The following is a 22,409-nucleotide window of genomic DNA, read 5'->3' as shown; positions in this document are numbered from 1 at the left end:
ACTTTTGTTAACAGCAGCTGTTTAAAATTTGTTTTTAATTCTAATATAATAAAATTAATAAAAACGTTTAAAGCTCGCTGTTATGGTTATGCTGCACATCCACAACAGGAGTTAAACTTTCTATCCAGTACATAACTTAGTTTAAGTTTTGCAGATAGTTGAACATTTATGTTGTATAAGGCTTAATATTATGCAGAGTGTGTTATATAGAAAGCGCATCAGTTTGTGTTTATTAACCCTTTAGTTTCACTTCATCACATAGCTATTCCTGTTAGAGGTTTTGGTTAGAAACATTTAATTCATTAAAGGCGGAGTCCACGATGTTTGAAAAACGGTTTGGAAAAGGAGACGGGCCGACTACCAAAACACACTTATAGCCAATCAAATCAAATCAAATGCCGGGTTGCGTATGTGTGGGACGGGTCTATCAACAGAAGGTCCAGATTCTATTGGGGTAGGGGCGTGTTTGTTTAGGTGATTTCAAATATCAACATTGGCTTTCAAACATCATGGACTCCGCCTTTAATAGTCTAGTATGTATTCATTTTTCTGTCATAGTTTCTTCAAAATAAGTTTTGAGTGTTTTTAATAAAAAAATATTTAAATTTTTACAATGGCCTCTTCTAAGACAACTTTTAAGGTCATTTTCTCAATATTTTGATTTTTTGCACCCTCATAATCGAGATTTTCAGATAGTTCGGTCAAATATTGTTATAGACTCACCTAAAGGATTATTAGGATCACCATACTAATACTGTGTTTGACCCCCTTTCGCCTTCAGAACTGCCTTAATTCTATGTGTCATTGATTCAACAAGTTGCTGAAAGCATTCTTTAGAAATGTTGGCCCATATTGATAGGATAGCATCTTGCAGTTGATGGTGAATAGGGGGATGCACATCCAGTGCACAAAGCTCCCGTTCCACCAAATCCCAAAGATGCTCTTTTGGGTTGAGATCTGGTGACTGTGGGGGCCATTTTAGTACAGTGAACTCATTGTCATGTTCAAGAAACCAATTTGAAATGATTCAAGCTTTGTGACATGGTGCATTATTCTGCTGGAAGTAGCCATCAGAGGATAGATACATGGTGGTCATAAAGGGACAGACATGGTTAGAAACAATGCTTAGGTAGGCTGTGGCATTTAAACGATGCCCAATTGGCACTAAGGGGCCTAAAGTGTGCCAAGAAAACATCTCCCACCCCATTACAACACCACCACCACCAGCCTGCACAGTGGTAACAAGGCGTGATGGATCCATGTTCTCATTCTGTTTACGCCAAATTCTGACTCTACCATCTGAATGTCTCAACAGAAATCGAGACTCATCAGACCAGGCAACACTTTTCCAGTCTTCAACTGTCCAATTTTGGTGGCTCGTGCAAATTGTATCCTCTTTTTCTTATTTGTAGTGGAAATGAGTGGTACCCGGTGGGGTCTTCTGCTGTTGTAGCCCATCTGCCTAAAGGTTGTCTGTGTTGTGGCTTCACAAATGCTTTGCTGCATACCTCGGTTGTAACGAGTGGTTATTTTAGTTAAAGTTGCTCTTCTATCAGCTTGAATCAGTCGGCCCATTCTCCTCTGACCTCTAGCATCAACAAGGCATTGGATGTTTTTCCCTTTTAACATAATTCTTTTTAAACCCTAGAAATGGTTGTGCGTGAAAATCCCAGTAACTGAGCAGATAAATACTCGGCCCGTCTGGCACCAACAACCATGCCACGGTCAAAATTGCTTAAATCAACTTTCTTTCCCATTCTGACATTCAGTTTGGAGTTCAGGTCTTGACCAGAACCACACTCCTAAATGCATTGCCATGTAATTGGTTGATTAGATAATTGCATTAATGAGAAATTTAACAGGTGTTCCTAATAATCCTTTAGGTGAGTGTATATATACAGTAAAAAGCCTATTTATTCAACTTCAATATATTTTTAAAAAATTACCCTTATGACTGGTTTTGAGGTCCAGGGTCACAAACAGTAATAATAATAGCAGCAAAAACTGCAAAACCATCCATGTAAAACTAAACCGTAAAAGTGTCTCTACCAGCAAAAAGACGAAGTTAACCATCTGCAGCCGACAGCAATGCTCAGATACATCAGCGATTAACCGACTCAAACTCAATGCAAGTATGTGCAACTTGCACCACACGCACAATTCCTGTAAAACACAAAGACCAGAACCTTCCCATGATTCATTATGACACAAAACTCATTGTGGCACGTCATTAGCAATGTTAAAAATGAAATAAATTGCCACGCAGCCCTGGCTTTTTACGCACTCAAATATATTAAGGGGTAAGTAGGCTAGTTAAAACTGGCCGCATTAGGTTATTCAGACACAGCCGTATCTGTAAAGCAGGCACTGCATTGTTTTGTAGCATTTAAGGGGAAAACTACAACCTTGAGGCTGTTAAAGTGGCTGTAATAACTCATCAATTATGATGTTAAAGTGTAAACTGCTTATAGGGCAAAAAGCTTCAGGGCCTAAACAGAGTACTATGCAGGCAAACGAGACTAGGATACAAATGAGGGTTTAAAAAAAGCTTGTTGTGTTTTGTAATGAAGACAGAAGTCGTGAAATATTCAGAGCCCTCATTTTCGCAAGCAGTCTTTAGATCATCTCTTAATTTCTTTTTTTTTTCAAATGGGCTACCAAGCGCTGCTATTGCATTGTGCTCGCATCTGTTGAGTGGGCAGAGCAGTCAATGCACTTTATTGTATGTAAGCTGCAAATGAGTCAATGTGTTAACCATGGCAAAACAATTGTAACTATTTAGTTTATTAAACATCAAAAAAAGCGTATGGATGCAATTAAAGGAACCGTTCACCAAAATACGAACTATTCTTTTAAGGGTGCTGAAAGCCGCCGGTAGTTTTCGGGTGGAGTTTGGGTTGTGCCGTAAACAACCCAGAGATCCTCGCCCACTCGTTCTCCGCCGTGCATCCGTTATCCGAAAACATCAACATCGGGGGCCGGTTGCACGAGGGATGGGCTGGATGTCATCTGGAGTGCCAGCGCTAATGAGATGAATCTATCCATTATAATGCCTTAACAAGAGTGAATCTGCATGGCTGCTAATTAAGTCCACGCCCCTGCATTAGCTCCTTTCCTCGGAGGAGAAACTCTGTCTTGTGTTGCCAGAGGACATCAGAGCGCCTGAATGCATTATGCTCCAGATGCTGCGAGTTTTCATCATTCAGATACGTTTCCATCGGGGAGCGGATTGATCAGGCACGGTCACGCCGGATAAGAGAGCGGAATAATGACAGGCCAGGAAAGAAAACTGCTTTTATTGTTTAAAGAAACCCCATTAAGTAGCTCCCGGTTGCTAAGCAGACACGTGCGCTGTGACTATTTACAGCGGTGGGAAAGCGATAAGAGATGAAGCATTGTAAGATTCACCGGAACGTTCTCGTGATTCGGTAAAATCAAAGGCTAACAATTCAGACAGTCGCTAATTATACTGAGCAATTTGTAATTTGAATTTGTAAGCACTTGAATTTCAAGGACGATATAGAGAGTAGACAGGAAATGCTGGTTGGGCCAAATTGTGTTGCGATCCTAGTTCAATATTGCATTGTGTGCATGAGCTCAAAACTCAATAAAAGGCCACGGCTTTAACTTCTACACGCCCTAATTTAACAGTATGATTTTTTTCCATAACACGCCACAGTCCTTACTTTCAATTTACAGGCTGTGACATTCAATATACTACTGTACTGCATCTCCTGCAGATTTACTTTTGACGAAATGTTATATCAATATGACTAAATGGGCAGTTGACCTTTTCAGATTGAGGTGAGCTAATTTAGCAGACTCCGCCATCGTAGGCCGTTGGTAATCCTATAGTGAACAATGCTAGGATGTGCTGTGTTCACCTACACATTTATTTGAGGCGACTTTGTCTTCTTTGAGCTCTATGGTGGGCTATCATTTCTAAAAAAAAATAGTTGTTTCTGCCTAAAGTAGGATTATCAAAATACCGGGTCTTCAGTACCAAGCCGATACAAAAAAATAAAAAAGTCATCGGTACCATTTTTTTTAAAGTATCGGAACCACAACAGAACCGGGTCCACCCGGAACTGATGCGCCGTTTGACAAGTTGTCAGTCGGAAACTTTTTCACAGAGGAAACAAGACGAAGCGAGTAGCAACAAACGCTAATGCAGGGTCACTGAACTCCACAAAATAATTTAAAGTTGTGCAACGTTGCATTACTTTTGCATTAATTTTGTACCGTGACAACACTAGCCTACAGTTTTCCTAATTCACCTTAGAATGCTTAAATACACTATCATACATCAGCTCCTGGACTATTTATGCGATTTTCAGCAAAATTTGACCCAATACACGTTATATGACGTCCACACTTGATGCTCTATCCGCTTCAAAGTAAGAGTGTGCTGCTTTAAAGTAAGAGCATGTAATGTGAGTACCGCTATAAATGATCTAATTTATATAGCGGAAATGATTCATAAGTCAAATAGACTGTGTGAGACTACTTGTGCATGCAGTTATTATGATGGATTCTTGTCATTTTCTTACGTTAATGCATTGTTTATTGAATTTCAGTGCATTTTATTTTTATTTGAAATGAAATGTTGACATTTATTGTTATGAATTGTTTTTTGAAAAACAAGAGACTATGGGGTCTTGAGGTCAGAAACCTTTCTGACCTCAAGACCCCATAGTCTCTTTTTTTCAAAGAACAATTCATTACAATAAATGTCAACATTTCATTCATAAAAATGTATACTGAATATTGTCTGTGGTTTACCTGTGAGTCCATGATTAATGTTTTCACATGTGTAGTAGTTAGAAAGAAAAAAACTTGTGCTTGTTAATTCAAGGCACTTTTTTAGTTAAAAAAAAACCTACAAAAAAATCCCTGCGATTTAATGCAAAATTTGAATAAAGTCGTCGTAAATTCATTTTTTTTTTTTTTGCTGCAGAAATCATGAAAAAACTTTGCAAAATCCTGTGGGGACTAATATATGGCAGCACTGAAAAAAATGGGGTAACAGACAGGTTGCAGGGAGTGTGCAAGAAATAATCTATAAAAGCAAATATTTTACTATTTTATAATTATTTATTTGATTGGTAAACCTTAAGGACAGCAAAAATATTTTATTTCTGATATAGATAACTTCTGAAACTGTGCTTTGCGTTTTCTCGCAATATGTTTTTTTATTAAAATATAAAATGGTAGAAATTTACAATTTTTCCATTTTGAATCAATATTTTGTTTGCAAATAAAAGTTTTGATGGCATTTGCAATTACATAAAGTACTAATGTAGCACAGGTTGTCTGTATTTAGATTATTAAAAAAAAACATTGAAAAAAACTAGGGTCGGTTTTACATTAGCACTTTTGGTGCGCATCTGGGTCCATACGCACAACCGGCGCAACATCATAGAATGTCTCTGAACAGGTTCACGCCCACTTTTGGGGGAAAATAAACTAGACCTTCCGTTGACTTCCATTCAAAATAGCGGAACAAAGCAACGCTCGTACACACCCGGCAGGCGTAAATAACTTAAGAAATCACTCAGATTAAACATGTTGAGTAATTATCTGTCCACCCTGCCTGCCATAGAGCCCGAAAGATACATTAACACATTTAATTTGGTCAATATAAAAACATGTCCGTTTCATTCTCACAGCATCAAATTTGTGTAACAACGCTCCTTATTGGCCAGAGGTGTCTTAACCGGACATTTACTCGTACCTCATCGAGTCAACAGGGAAGCAAGTGAATGATTTTACTTCGTATTTGAAAGTTACTTCGTATTTATATATTATGTCTTTATATTTAGAGTAATGAGTGAACTTTTCCGTCCAGCCATACAGCTAACTGGCTTAGCGATATTTCCAGCAATCACTGGATGGCGTTGTTACACAAATTTGACGCTGTGAGAATGAAAGGGACATGTTTTTATATTGACCAAATTAAATGTGTTAATGTATCTTTCGCGCTCTATGGCAGGCAGGGTGGACAGATAATTACTTAAAATGTTTAATCTGAGTGATTTCATAAGTTATTTACGCCTGCCGGCTGTGTAAAAACGTTGCTTTGTTCCGCTATTTTGAATGGAAGTCAATGGAAGGTCTGTTTTTTTTTCCCCAAAAAGGGGCGGTGACGAAATTTACAGTCAAGCTCCCGGATGTGCCGGTAGTCCGTATTTCACTTAGATGAGGTTAACACTGTTTTCCGAACTCGGGTGCGAACCCGCAAACGCATCAGATTCCATCTAAATGGGGGGTCTTTTCAGATTTTTACTACATCATTGTTGTGTAAACATAGCCTAAATGCCAAGAATGATTTAATGGTAAAACTATAACTTGGTAAACATACAATCATGGAATCATAAAAAAAGGAGTTTGTCTACAATGCGGAATATCACGGAATTTGGCAAATTTTGTATTCAATCATTTCTAAAACCGATTATAACTCATTTTCAAAAGCCAGTTTTTTTGACATGGTTCCATTAATCAGCAAATAAAAGGACAGAAATGCACAGAAACATTTCCATCTGTGTAATATTGGACGGAAAGAAAAGTATGTCCGTTTCTAGTCATGCATTGCAAACAAGTGTTGCCTCATCAGAGCACAAGCAAGTTTTCTCAATGCCTAAGACTAAGCAGACAAAAAAGGTACAGTATCAGATGAGTATAGTCTTATGATAAAAAAGCAACATTTGGTTGCTTATCAGTAGCATGGTTGTAGTACATTTTAGTACCTTGACAGCCAAAATATATCGTCCAATATATAATTTTAAATAAAACGTAATAACTAAAACTGAATACTGAAATTGAATTTAACCATTAAAACCAGAATCCAGAACAATGAAAACAGAAAACACAGAATTTGAGAATAAATAAAACGGAATTTTGGAAAAAATAAAAACGATTTCCAAGGGAACTATAAAAGGTAGGCAGCAACAGTTATTTTAATTTATAACTGATGTGTTTTGACATTTTCCGGTGCACTGTTCTACACCTACTGTAAATAATAACAGTGGCAGCGCATTGCATTAGCAGCGCAAAAGGTTGGTGATTCGATCCCAGGGAACACACATGATGATTAAAATGTATATCTTGTAATGCACTTAAGTAAGTCACTTTGGATAAAAGCACCTGCCAAATGCAGAAATGTAAATGCAATAAAATGTCATAAAAAGCCCTTTAATAACCTCAGCAGGATCTAACTGTGATTTTAGCAGCCGGACTCCAGAGTGTCTAAATATTCAGTGTACGGTGAATACAGCTCATCGTAGCCCTTCTCCAATGACGTCCTTGCGGTAAGAAAAAGCTTTCTGAAATAGGCAGATTAGATTAGCGCTAGGAAGCTTTGATCTGAAGCTCGCTGGGTAGCTTTGATCTGCGCAAGCAGCTCTTCACCATGGCCAGAACACAATATGAGCCCATTTCACTTCCATTTGTATTAATTCTATGGATGAACACCACAATGAGAAGCTCTGCTCACCATCACTTGCTGGCATTTATCCCTAATCAGACTTCACTTCAAGCCCTGAATGTCGGTAGTGCTCCAAAGGAAAAAAATGACCATCAAGGGTCTGGAGCTCACAGCGGACGACTTCAAATGGAGATGACATTTATGTGAGAAAGCACATAAAGGCGTGATGGTTAGATCTTAGAATTACATGTCTTCATTATCGTCCTCATCATAGAAAAATACCTGTTTTGAAAGGATGCGATTGATGAAACAGTGACACATAATATGCTGTGATGTAGTATGTAAGACATTGACTACTTCATAGTGTGGGAATGGTTATGTTAGCTAACATTTGTTTTTATTAGTAGACGTGTGCTAATTAGATTCAAATAAATTAAGTCGAGTCTCTTGCATAAAGCGCCTTTTATGTGGTGCCAAAGTAAAGCATTCGCTCCCACAATGCTTGCAATGTGGTACCACCGATAAATACATATTCGATATGCCAAGCGAGAAATTCTAGCTTATTAACATCAACAATTAATCTGATCCAATTAATTCTCCTTGACAACCTGAAACATAAGGTAGCCTTCCCAAGACCCATTTCACAATTCAATTCATTAGCACATCATTAACATTAGCATGAATATAAATAGGTCCTCCATTCGATTTAGCTAACCTGTTTTGAAAAGGTTAGTACAATTCCCATGCCGTTACTTATCTATCCAGAGTTTGAAGGAGGCCAGCAGATGCAAGAGGCCGGTCTGGCTTTATAATAGGCGTGTGGCCAAAAAATCCTATATTTAATTTGCATCCATTCATTTACGGTCATATTACCTTCTAAGTTACAATTAAAAAACTGAACCTTTTCCCTGAGGTTTTCATTCTTTGGTTTTAATGAATGAGAACATTTGAAGTGAACATCTCACAGAGACCTCAGGCTTTGACCTCTCAAATTTGAAGGTCACAGGAAGTGTAATGGTAAAAATAACAACGTGAACGTAGTTGAAGACTGTAGAGTTATTAAATCTACCTGGAGGAAGGTTGGGTCTCTTCCTCTTTTTGCCGTTTTCTGTTCCATTCTCCAGAGGACAGTCCGGAACCAGAGGCCCATTAGAGCCGTTGAATTGCAGGGGTTCGTTGTTCGTGGTGGGGTCAAAGGGCAATGGATTCAGTCCTGTGGAGTCAAACAAATAAACTCGGTTAACTGACTTCATTTAAATTGTAGCTCAGTTGGTAGAGCTTTGCGTTAGCAGTGCAACCGTTTTGGGTTCGATCTCATTACACAACACACAGGGAACACTAACTGATAAAAATGAACATTCTTAAAAATTAAAGGTATTTTAGAATAACCATTTCTGAGAACCTTTAACATCTGAAGAACCTTTCTGTTTAAAATAAGTTCTTTCCAGTAAAAAGGGTTATTTAGATTATAAAAAGGTATGAAAATAAATGTTTTTTCAAGAACCTTTGACTGAATGGTTGTTTGGGAAACCAAAAATGGTTCTTTAAAGGCGGAGTCCATGATGTTTGAAAGCCAATGTTGGTATTTGAAGTCACCTAAACAAACACGCCCCTACCCCAATAGAATCTGGACCTTCTGTTGATAGACCCGCCCCACACATACGCAACCCGGCATTTGATTTGATTTGCTTGGCTATAAGTGTGTTTTGGTAGTCGGCCTGTCTCATTTTCCAACGCGTTTTTCAAACATCGTGGACTCCACCTTTAATGGCATTGCTGTGAAGAACCTTTCAAGCACCTATATTATTACCTTTATCCCCGCCATTGACGGGTTATCCCGTCAATTAAGAAAAAACGCCAATGACAAGTTTTTATGGCAATCCATATTTCCACTACCGTATTTTTTGGTCTTTAAGACGCGTTTTTTTTCATAACTTGGCTGGTGCTGATTCTTATAGTCAGGTGCGCCTTGTTAATCAGTATGAATTAATTTTGACATTTATGAGGCAAGAGACAACATTACCGTCTACACCCGCGAGAGTCCGCTATATGCTGCTTCTGTATTTATGTAATTTAATGGATTCTGTAATGTGGAATGACGAGTATGCGAACTTCACGCTAGTTGGCTTGTTCGGTTAATTTTGCCTATTCAACTTTCCAGGTAAGTTCTGTATGCTATGGTTTTTTGTTTAAATAAATTCTTCGGCTTGGATTTTGTGAAATAATTTTCTAAATAAACGCGACGTATAGTCCACTGTGACTTATATATGTTATTACGTCTTAATGACGCATTTTTGAATGATGCGGCTTAAAGTCCGGAAAGTATGATATTTTCCATTAGGTGGCGCTCTTACCCAACACATGAAACACTAAAGCAGGGGTGTCCTAACTTTTTCCTACCAAGGGCCAAAAATCAAACCTGACTGAGGGCCATTGGCCGAAAGTAAATGTTGCCGTGTTATATTAAATGAAAGTTGCCCTGATTTTCCTTATTTATAATTTTCTAATATTTAAAAAATGAATAAGCAAACATTATTCTGTTTAAGCATAACTAATGCGGTTTTATTTTCAAATGTAACGGTTGTTAAAAGAAATCATTTTGCCAATCATTTTTAAATTTCCTTTTGTCTGTGTGCCTCGGCCTTGACCTCTCCATTATTAGCCCCATAATACCCGAGTTCGTTGAGTTTCGTGATGCATGCTATATACACCTTCAAGTATGCATGTATATTAAAAAAATAATTAAGTCATTTGCATTTACATTTTTGTAATGTACAAATAAAACAAAAAATGTTACTTTAGAAAATGTTTAGTTAGAAATATGAACATTAGCGTCAATGACATTTATCCTTTTTCCTTATCTTACGTGGCATGGCAGGCCAAATTAAAGGTCATTCCAAGCCAACTTTGACCACGGGCCCTAGTTTGGGCACCTCTGCTCTAAAGCATCCACTTATCAAAAAAAAAAAAAATCTCCTAGTATGTTCAGATCATCGTTCTGAAACTGATCTGAACAAAAATCCTTTACAAAAATGCAATTATCTCAGCTTTTTGTTCAAAATTTTGTATAAAAAAAAATACCTATATTTGAGAGGTGATAAACAGAGAACAAATGAAGATAGGATAAAACATCTTTCATTTGATATATTGTATGTTATATATTTAAAGAAGAACATTTTCTGAAAGGCATTAAAGGAGCATGCCCAGATTTTCTGAATTTAGCTTATTCACCATATCCCCCAGAGTTAGATAAGTCCATACATACCTTTCTCATCTCTGTGCGTGCTGTAACTCTGTCTGACACAGCCCCCTCTAGCCTAGCTTAGCACAAAGACTGGAAACAAATGGCTCCAGCTAGCATACTGCTCCCAATAAGTGACAAAATAACGCCAACATTTTCCTATTTATGTGTTGTGATTTGTATAGTCACACCGTGTACAAATAACAAGGTCATATGAGACACAGCAATCTTTTAACAGTATATATACTGAAAACTATATTCCCAGAAGGCGAAGCACTGCTACTGGGCGGAGTGATTTGCTCACAGCACCCGTGAAGTCCCGTGGTGAGGAGAAGAGTTCAGTCAGAGTTGTGCAAATCACTCCACCCAAGTAGCAGTGATTCGCCTTCAGATAATATAGTTCCCAGCATGTATAATGCCAAAAGATGGCTGTGTCTCATATCACCTTGTTATTTGTACAAGGTGTGACTTTACAATTCACAACACATAAATAGGAAAATGTTAGCCTTTTTTGTCACTTATTGGGAGCAGTTTGCTAGCTGGAGCCATTCACTTCCAGTCTTTGTGCTAAGCTAAGCTAGCGGGGGCTGCATCAGACAGAGTTAAAGCATGCATGGAGATGAGAAAGGTATGTATGGACTTATCTAACTCTGGGCGATACGGTGAATAAGCTAAATTCCCAAAATCTGGGCGTGTTCCTTTAAACTTTTGTGAAATCATAAAAAATGCTGGCGCTGACTGGCAACTTAAAAAAAGCCTTTTAGTAAATTAATAAGTGTAAACGTGAATGCGTTAAATAACGGCTCACTCATCCCTCCCTTTCAAAACGCATAGGGAAGCTACGGTAGCCTCCACAGGACAAACATGTCATCGTCTGAGACAATGTAGTGACAAAATGCGCTCTATAAAATGGTTTGTCCATTTAGGGCTTCTGTAGAAACATGGCGGCGACTTCCATGTAAGGAGACCCACGGTGTATGCAGATAAAAAAAAGTCTTATTCTAAGGTGATAAAAACTATACAGTTCATTATATAAGGTCTTTATACACCACTAATAATATAGTTATGTATATTATACTGCATTTCTGTCAAAAGATCCCTCTAAAAGTTACAAACTGCACCTTTAAGTCTGGTTCAACTTATACACCAGAAAAGAAAGTGTTGATCTTTTTATGTGATGATTAGAAACAGATAAATCTGAAGCTGGATATAACACAGGTGTGTTCAAGAATATCAAGTTTGCTTGCCACTAACTCAAAACATTCAATCATAAAAAGCTTTTGGCAATTCTGACAGCTAGTTTATTTTTGGAATTGCTCACTGTAGAAAAAACTGATAAAAACTTTCAAAAAAGTCAGCAAATCAGATTGCAGCTTGTCTTCTTAAAAGGTCCAAGCCATTTGTTTCGCAATGCATTCAGTGAGTGAGACTAAACTAACCAAGAGTGTGAAAGAACACTGATTAAAAGTTTTTTGCCTTAAACTAGATAATGATTCATCAAGCCAAGACATAAAATGGCTCTTTAAAACTAATGGTACAACTTTATTTCAACATCAACATATTTCTAGTCTGAAAGCAACAAAGACAAAATTACACACACCCACAACCAGTCTTATTCTTTATTAATCACTCAGTGAATTCCATTACAGAAATTGACTGCACGTCGGATGCTAAATCAGGAAAAGGTTTTAAGATGACAATCAATACCCAAAAACTGCCTCCATTTTCATTTCATACAACATCCACAAGTGATAAAAAGCAAAAACGGAACAAACCCATCCGATGAATGATCAATTCAATAATAAACGCCAAAACATACCCCCGCCACCCGGGAGCAAAACATGAATAATTTCAATGAATGTTAACGCTAGTACATCAGTTATTTCCTGTCTCAGTATACGGCGCATGTTATGTGCTGTTTGGAATGCACAGCGATGTCTGAGATATGCAAGCTGGTCTGTTTTCATGAAATATTCATAACGTCTCTCGGTTTACATTGTTGTGCTTGGCATTGTTTGCGTGAAGATACACCCCCATGTCACCCCTGTATCCCAGTGGCCACACCTAATGATGAGAGACAGGGAAGAAGAGCCAGAGAAACTGACACAAAGTTCAGAGGTCAAAACTCAAATCTCTGGGATGCAATCTGCCCTCCGCAGTGCGCAATGACAGTGCACTATGTACAATTCACTGCATAGATTGCAACAACAACAAAAAAACAGGGATGCAAAGAGAGATGGATGTAAGGGTGTGTGAAAAAGCAGATAAGTAAAGCAGGATATGAATTTGAGACGGTGCATTGCAGAATGGAACAGACCGAAAAACAGAGAAGCTGAAAACTAATTTAAACTGTGGTAAATAGCCAATCCTCTCTCTCTCTCTCTCTCTCTCTCTCTCTGGCTCATCTCTTATGTGCCACTGCAGGAGTGAGAAGTCCTTGGCATGTAAAGGACTGTTAATGAGATAAGAGGATGCTGTTCTCTAATGATTCATTGAGTGAGAGTCCAGATCAAGGTTACGTATGACAGCAGCTGCTAATGCTCGGCGAGAAACTGAATACGTAAGATATATTACTAATTGTTTTGTTGGTAATATAAAGTTAAGGAATCATTGTGAAAATGGCAGTGATCTTAATGCACATTTACTTGGCTAGTTAAGTTTCACGAACGCCATGCCAGCGGGCTAGTTTCACGACTCATTTTTCTCACCACTTGCGAATGAGAGCATTAAAACAGCGATAGAGCAACCCAGTCTTTGTAGTGAATTTGTTTCTCATTTTCTCGCTTTATTGAATCAGTTCAATGGATTTGAATTTGTCCATCGAGATCTGATTGGATCATTTGAAGTTGGGTCGTGTTGCTAATTGCTAATCCCAGCGGTCTTCTCTCGGACCCCGTCCACCTGCCATACCATATGACTGGAAGTGAAGTCCGCTTTGAGGAAGGGAGGAGATTTGCGTTTTTGATTAAAGTTTATGAAGGCACATGAATTTGTAAAAAATAATGAAGCTCACAGATAAGCCATTTGCAAAAATACCACAATATTACAAAACAAATTACAGTTTTTACGACTTTAAAAATTCACAGAAGTTCCTGTATTTTACTTAGTTTTTTAAAAGTATTTTATTTACATTTGTATATATGAGTGAATGCATACATGCAAGCATGAATGCATAAATGTGACCCTGGCCATGAGGTAATTTTTTGGAAAATAAGATTGAATAAATAAGCTTTGCATTGATTTGTGATTTGTTAGAATAAAGCAATATTTGGCAACTATTAGAAAATCTGAAGGTGCACAAGTCCAAATAAAGCTCATAGCAACACATATTACTAATGAAAAATACATTTACGGTAGGAAATTTACAAAATATCTTCATGGAACATGATCTTTACTTAAAGGGGACATATCACAATCACAAGACTTTTTTAAGATGTAAAAAAAATCTTTTTGTGGTCCTCAGAGTACATATGTGAAATTTTAGCTCAAAATATATAGATAATGTATTATAGTATGTTCAAATTAGGGCTGCAACTAACAATTATTTTCATAATCGATTAATCAGCCGATTTTTTTTTTTTTGATTAATCGACTAATCGGATAAAATATAAATATTTACTGAAGATGATTTCATGTATTATAGCTAAATAAGGCACTAAATTAGGGTATTCACGTGTAGAAGTGTACTTTTAAAAGTCCAAAAGCCACACACTACTACAGAGTTTTACTAGTATTTTTGATTTAGATTTTAAGCCTTAAATAAAAAAAGTTTGTGCAGCTTTTAAATAGTAAAACATCTTTAAATGTCAAAATATCAATAAAAAAAGAATTAAGTCTTCAGGGATGTGCTGAGAATTGTGCCACAGATTAATAAACCAATTTTAATCTTCAGCTTTAGACCTTGATGAATATAAAGACTATTTGTTATTAACAAAATAAATAAGCCATTATGATATACATGCTGTTGTTACAGTAATAAAAACCTGGATTTCCCCCTTACTGTAAAACAGATGCTTGTGGTTCATAACAATTTTTATGAAAACCCAACAACTAAACAAATACAAACTCACTTATATTAAAGGAAATTAAACCTTAATTAACCAGCGTTCATTTGCATTTTTGCAGAGAGACACATCACATTTACACCTGGTATTTAAATCAGTCTCTTTTGACCGCTTTGGTCCTGAATACTGTGAGGGGGTGGTCCGTGGAGACTGGGCGAGTCTTTCTTCTGCATTTAAATGCGAGCGGGAGTAATAATGAGTTTATATGGACGCAAACTAATATTATGTCAGAGTCCGCTGCTTGTGTTGTAAGTAAACATGCTGCACAGTGTTTTGTAGATGTATATGTTAGAGCTTTCTCTGATATTTCAGCGCAACTGATTAAATAAGATGGCGCAACTTTCAAACGCTTGCAAAATGAAACTGCGGAGATCAGCCGCTTTAGTTTAGTTCAAATCAATGAAAGGCTAAAAATAGCGCTGTACACCGTGTTCGCGCCAGAAGTCAGAAAAGACGTAAAACATTGTGTTCAGTACCTCACATTAGATAAATGGGCGGAGAGTGTGGCTGTTCGAACTCTAGGGGTGTGCATTGGCACTGCCCTCACAATTCGATTCAGTTACGATTCACCAGGTAACGATTCAATTCAATTTGATTCTACGATGCATTGCGATGCATCAGAATTCTACTGTACACAACAAGGCAAAATTTTAATCAGTCAAGTACAACTATTCTCAACAAAAACGGAAGCTTAGCAGCTTTAAGACAATGACAATTATATACCTAAGATGAGAATTTACACAGCGTAAGTCTCGTTTATTTCCCCCCTTAACTTCGTAGAATCCGAAATATGCCCATATGTCCACTTTCCATGGAAAAGGGTGCGTTTTTATTTATCCGTCTATCACGGTCATCTCTCCCCGCCTCAGCCATCTTGATTGTTGTTGTTATGCCCCCGGAAGTAATCGATTATGGCACTTGGCTGCATCGATGCTGAATCGTGCATGCGCGCATTGCAATGCATTGCCGAATCGATTATTGTTGACACCCCTATCGAACACATTCAACCACATGTGCGTTTACACTACAAAAGCAATCCGATAAAAAAAAGCAATCCGATCAAAAGGGTTTTTGACTACAGCTGGCGCTGTATGAAGAAACAGCACCTGACGCATGTGCGTGTTGGCCGACGGTGGTGCGGGAGCATGTGACGTCACATACCAACTTATCGATAATAAAATTTGTTGACAACGAATGTCATAATCGATTTTTATTGATTAGTTGTTGCAGCTCAACTTAAAATTACCACTCTGTAGGTGCTAGCAAAAAAGTGCCGTTTTTGGGTGTGTTCCAGCATCACAAGGAGAGCCAAATTAGAGCTGAAGATCTTTGCCCGAACCCGACGGGACCCGTCGGAACCCGACGGGCTCGGGCGGGTTCGGGCTTCATTTCTAACATTTTACACGGGCTCGGGGCAGGCTCGGGCTTCCGCTCCGGCTTTGTGAGGTAAATGAGCAGTCAAGTTCAGTAGCGCAGGACCGCGCTGAATTCGTTGCAACCAGTGGATTTAATGATTTTCCTCATCAAAAACATGTAGCCTAATCTTGGTGAGTAAAGGTTTTTCAATGTATAACTCAATATTAATGGAGTCTTAAATACATAATTTAGACAAAGGAGATAGACTAATGTTGGCAGTAATGGAGAGAAGTGCCGACGCAAATCCCACGGAGCCTTTCTCTTAATTTCGTTATTGCCAAATACCCATCTCAATTCAGAATGTATTATCTTAATTTAATTCGTTAAGAAATAATATTTTTTATTGGCCTATTTATAGTGTATTGCATAGGCCTATTTAGAATGAGATGTTACAATGTTACAGATGACTTATTTTATTTCTTTGTTTCAACTTCCAGTTTGCGTGTAGATTATTAGTAATGAATAAATAATGTTAAAACCTGTGTAAATTACTCATTCTTGACAAAAGCTGTGTGTGCGCGCACATTTAAATAATGTCGGGCTGTAAACGGGTTCGGCTTTTAAAAAGCTTTCAATCTAAATGTACGTTCGGGTTCGGGCTGCATTCTGTCGGGCTCCGGTCATTTCGGGCCTTAAAAGTTAGGCTCTAAGCCAAATTACCTTTTTTATATGCTTGCAGAGAATGGTTTACCAAAACTAATTTACTGGTTTGATCTTTATCACATTTTCTAGACCAGTGGTTCTCAAACTGGGGTCCGGGGCCCCCAGGGGGGCCGCGAGATGGTGCCAGGGGGGCCCCAGTTTTATGACATTTTATAAAATACATTCATTTATCATGAATTCTGTGTAATTAAACCTAAAAAATAATAAGCCAACTAACCAACAGCACTACTAGGTATAATTTAATATGTTTTATTTAATTAAAATATTACATTTTAGAACTGTTTTTGTCATAAATTTTCTTTCGGGGGGACGCGAAAGAATGCACCGCACACAAGGGGGGCCGCACGCTGAAAAAGTTTGAGAACCACTGTTCTAGACTGATAGAAGCACTGGGGACTCAATTATAGCACTTAAACATGGAAAAATAATATGTCCCTTTTAATATCCTATTCTATTTTTTGCATTTAAATTGCGTTATCATTTCAACCAACAGGCTACAATGTATTTGTTGGCTACTGCTACAAATATACCCGTGTTACTTATGACTGGTTTTGTGGTCCGGGGCCACAAATGAATATGTGAATGGATGCATGAATGCGTAAATAAATTAATTTCGTTCAGCTACTGATCATTCTGTATTTTACACAAACATGCAACAAAGTCATAACTTTTAATGATACTGACAACCTCTACACAGATACAGTAAGGGCTGAAAAAATGTAAATCAAAAGAGAATGGCCCTACAAGGGGGTCGGTAGCCCTTGGGTGACCCGTAAAAGCTCTCCAGATGGTGAATGCTTACAGACCCCTGATAGACGTTTCCACCTCACGTCTTGGGCAAACTGCTTATATGCATGAAAAGGAATCCTCCATCCATGACCGAAGAGGAAACAAACACTGACAGCACGGACATGGGTTTGAATAGGAAAAAACGAAAATGCCCATCGATACAATAAACGAAAGAACATCCGGTCCTGGTAGGCAAGTGTGAAAGACATCTGAAACTGAATACAATCTGAAAAGCTGAACACAAGCAGCACCCAAAAAATAAAACAAAATAGGCAGACAAAAAAGGAATTAGGTTGCTTTCTGGCTGTGACACTGTTCTCCTGTTGCAGATGGAGATGCTTCAATAGAGCCGCTGATGAGATTTAAATGAGTATTACTGTTCCTTCTCTTCACGGCCACAGAGGAGCAAGTCGGATGCAGATCACATACTCGCTCAGCGCAGTGGCATAGAAACTTGCACAACACTCTCTTATCTTCCAAAGAGAGAAAGAGGAAGATGAGGAGCGATAGATGTGATGGAGGAAGACCTTTTAGCAAGCAGAATGTCGAGAGATTTCCTATAGTGCACTCGAAGGCAGCCGGAGGCCTCCGACACCAAATGAGGTGGGAAGCATCGATTTTAATGGACGTTTCTCTTTTTTGTCAAGTAAGATAAGCGGTACCCTAACCTGTTTAAAAGGAAACTGTAAACCTCTCTACGGCAGAATCGCTCGATCCGCTATCAGGTACTGCTTAATGAAATCGCTCACTCGGCATCTGCATTTCTTCCTTTGGTTCTCGATTGCACAAAAGTACATTTCCATCACAATGCACCACTGTGCTTTAGAAGAATGATGTGTTCCTCATCATTGGGCCTCTGGGGTTTGATTTTGGAGAAGCCAGGTGCGTTCTCATAAACAAAACAAGACAAGACAAACTATCAGAGGGTAGAGCACAATCGCCTCTATGCTCTCACCCACAATTCAACAGGGAAATGTCACTATGTGAGGCGGGGAAAATGTATTTCTTTGTTCTGCTTCCACACTTTTTCTGATACTTCACAAGTCTCAAAATACATCAGTGAAAAAGCTACTGCCATGTGTACATACAGTAGTGGCCAAAAGTGATGTAAATATTTTACAATATTTGCTTTTTTTACATGGCACTTTAAAAATGCTTGATTGTGATTGGCCAGTCGTGACTTTGTTATTCCGAGATAACAGATGCCCAAAACTAATAACACACAGTAAACCAGATGCTGCAAATAATTTTAACAGGTTAAGTTTAATATTACAAAAAATGTAATATAAATATGTTTTTTAATAACATATATGATATTATATACAAATGATTAAACCAAATAGTGTGTTTGTGACATTTGAACGTCTTATCTTAAAACCGAAAGTAAACGGGTTTCCTCCTGGAAGGTCTGCATTATCATTATTTAATGTTCCTTACCTTACTAATAATGTAAATAGCTATGTTATAATTGAGATAATGTACAGGCAGCCGGATGTTATCGCAAAATAAACCCCTTCAATGTGATACAAGTCACACTGTCTGGGCTTTTTTCCTCGATAACAACCTGCTGATACACATCATCCATTACTTTATGTCCCCTTGGTTACATTAAACCAGGGATTTTCAAACGTTTATCAGCTGAACCCCATTTACCTAAATTATTTACTTGAAGTACCTCTTGAGATTTTAACTAAATATTTAAATAATTTAATAGCACATTTTTATATTTAAAGGGGTCATAGCATGAAAATCTGATTTTTCCAGGTTTAAGTGCTATAATTTAGTCCCCAGTGCTTCTATCAACCTAGAAAATGTGAAAAATAACAACCCAGTAACTTAGTTTTGGTAAACCATTCTCTGCAAGCATGTAAAAAAATAGGTAATTGAAATTTGGCTCCCTTGTGATGTCAGAAGGGGATAAAACCGCCCCTTAATCTGCACTATCCAACCACAACACTGCCATTTATTGCAGAGATCAGCTCATTTGCATTTAAAACGACAGCAAATTTTTGCTCACACTTTTTAACATGCTATAATAAATTATTAATATTTTATTTTGAGCTAAAACTTCACATACGTACTCTGGGGACACCAAAGATTTATTTGACATCTTAAAGTCTTGTGAAATTTCCCCTTTAACTTCATTTTATTAATTTATTTATTTTAACTTTTATTTATTATTATTTTTCATAATTTTAACTTTTTTTAGTTATTGTTATTATTACCTTCATCTGATAATTTGTTGTAGTGTTGTGTACTGGTCACATGACATGCAGATTAAACAAATAAAATAAATATTTTGTCATTAAAAATCTACTTTGTTAGTCAAATTCATTTTTTTATTTTAAAATAATTTATTTGAATCTTATGATTTAATTGTAACTAATTAAATGTTTTTTTTTTTTTACCATTAAACCGTTAAAATATGAAGTGTATGGTATAAACTGGACAACTAACTTTTAATCTTTAATTGGACAAAATTTGGCAATAAGGCAAAAAACAGGGCATTATGGGAATCTGGGATTTAATCACATATACTACAAAAAATGCTGAAATGAAAAAAATGCATAGAAAAAAGCTCACAGGTAATACATACACTTACAATTTTACATACAAATTTAATGAATACAATTTAATCTGTTATTAATATTTGTTGATCCTCTTTTCTGGTGATATTTTGTAGTCATAGTCCTGGGCTTTTTTGCCAAGCCTCCTTAAATTATTCTCAAAGCTGAGCTGCAGTTTATACTCCAAACACATCAATACAACACGCATACAAAACTTTTTATGCATCATTGATAAACTATTCAATGTCAATTGTTCAAAGCTGGACATCACTTTTGCACACTACTGTATGTGGACATATTACATAAAGTACTCACTGAGCACTGCATCAGTACATAAACCTATACTTGTATTCAGTGCTTCAAATCATAAAGATATGGGTTTGAAACTGTAATAAAAGTTTATATCAGCCAGTGATTGTTGGTAAGGCTGCACAGATATGACAAAAAAAATGACGTTTTGAAATATTTGATAACTTTCTGTGTAGCAGCTGCATAGTAAATTCGAAACATCCAAAGGTGAATAATAGAATATAAATCACAAATAATTATGGGAGTTATGTTGTAAGTAAAAAATGCAAAACAAATGCCTAAAGGACACGTCAACTTATCCATTTTAAAATCTCTGATTGATCACTGTATTTGGTGTCCAAACATACTGCCGAAACACACAGAAATGAGCACAAATGGACAGCTGTAATTGAGTGTTTTTTTTTTTTTGCGATTATGCAACTGACAAAAATCGAGGATCACACGTATTTGTAATCCCGATTTTTTTTATTAATTGCCCTAATTGTTAGTCATACTGTTGACATCTCACTGATTAACAGAATTTAAAAATATCACAATTCACGCCTGCTTATAGCCTTTATCTGGCAGAAGTAAACATTGTAAAACGTATTGTCTTATTTGGATCGGCCTATGCAATTAGACTTGCTATAGAGCTCAATTCACACTTGGGGTCTCCAGGGACTCAGAGAGACAGAGAATGAGCAGAACCATATAAGGGCTTTTCACACACTACGCTTAACCCCGACTTATCTTCATTTTAAACCATAGCTTTTAAATCTTGAAGTGGGGTTATTACTAGGGGTGCATCGATAAATGCCGATGTATGCTAATAATACTTGGCCGATAACTATTCTGAATCGCAACGACGATATTATTCACAGCTGTTTGATAATCATTATACATATTCTTTATTATCATGAAAATACATGAAAAGGTTTGAAGAACAGCAATATAAATACATCCTTAAGCCATTTCCTGGAGCTGCTTGTCATAGCCATAGATATGTATATAAAGGCTAGATGGCTCAAGGCGGAGTCCCTAACGGCATCACCTGGCGGCCATCTTACGACAGGGCGCTCGCTCACTCGTAGCATTGAGTTTAATGGTGCAGGTACTTTTAAATGACCATAACTTGCTCAATTTTCTACCGATTTTCAAACGGTTTGGGTTTTTACAAACGTTATTAACGTGGCTATAATTCTGGATGCTTTAACATGTTTCATGAATTTATTTTTTATTTTTAGTATAGGTATGCAGTGTCATAGGTACATCTTTGACGTTTATAACAAACCAAACCGTTTGAAAATCGGTAAAAAATTAAGCAAGTTATGGTCATTTAAAAGTACCTGCATCATTAAAACTCAATGCTACGAGTGAGCGAGCGCCCTGTCGTAAGATGGCCGCCAAAATGCAGACGTTGCACTCAATTAGCCAGCAGCGCGGACGAGCCATCTAGCCTTTATATACATATCTATGGTCATAGCTGCGTGTGTTTACTCGTCTGCAGCGCATATTGAGTTTCTGCACAAGAGCGCCCTCTGGCTTTTGGATGTAGCAGCATTTCCCCCTAATTCATTAAGAACACAGCAAGCATCTATATCGATATATCGGTGCGCCCCTAGTTATTACCACATTATAAGGGTTTAAAGCCCTGTTCTGTAGCAGGGTTAACCTTACAACGCAGTGCTGATTATGTGCAGCCTGAAACAAAGCTGGGTATGAATGCTACACTTTGACAATAAGCAGACAGTCAATCAGAAACTGCATACGTCATATCACAAATGATTTACATTTACAGAAATTCAGCATGCTGTGAAAAGAGTTTGAGGAAAGAAATAAAAATAACGTAAAATGTTGACAAGCAACACCTGAATTGGAGTACAAACAAAAATTTGTGTGGCGACACTTTTTTCTCACAGATGCTGAAACGCCAGACAAGCAGTTATTTAAAGGAGTCG

The 22,409-nt window shown here is 37.4% G+C and overlaps 1 protein-coding gene across 6 annotated transcripts in view; it reads right to left on the bottom strand.

The window, feature by feature from the left end:
• enox2 (ecto-NOX disulfide-thiol exchanger 2) overlaps positions 1-22,409 on the bottom strand; it is a 360,171-nt gene that overhangs the window by 166,515 nt on the left and 171,247 nt on the right. For all 6 annotated transcript variants that reach the window (XM_055178988.2, XM_055178987.2, XM_055178984.2 and 3 more), the window contains one exon: positions 8,493-8,636. In XM_055178988.2, the coding sequence (XP_055034963.2) occupies positions 8,493-8,636 (144 nt within the window). The remainder of the gene's footprint in view (positions 1-8,492; positions 8,637-22,409) is intronic.

This window comes from Misgurnus anguillicaudatus, chromosome 16, assembly GCF_027580225.2.
Source record: "Misgurnus anguillicaudatus chromosome 16, ASM2758022v2, whole genome shotgun sequence".
In the NCBI taxonomy this organism is placed as follows: domain Eukaryota; kingdom Metazoa; phylum Chordata; class Actinopteri; order Cypriniformes; family Cobitidae; genus Misgurnus; species Misgurnus anguillicaudatus.
The sequence above is the reverse complement of the archived record's forward strand: the minus strand, read 5'-3'. Positions and strand labels throughout refer to the sequence as shown.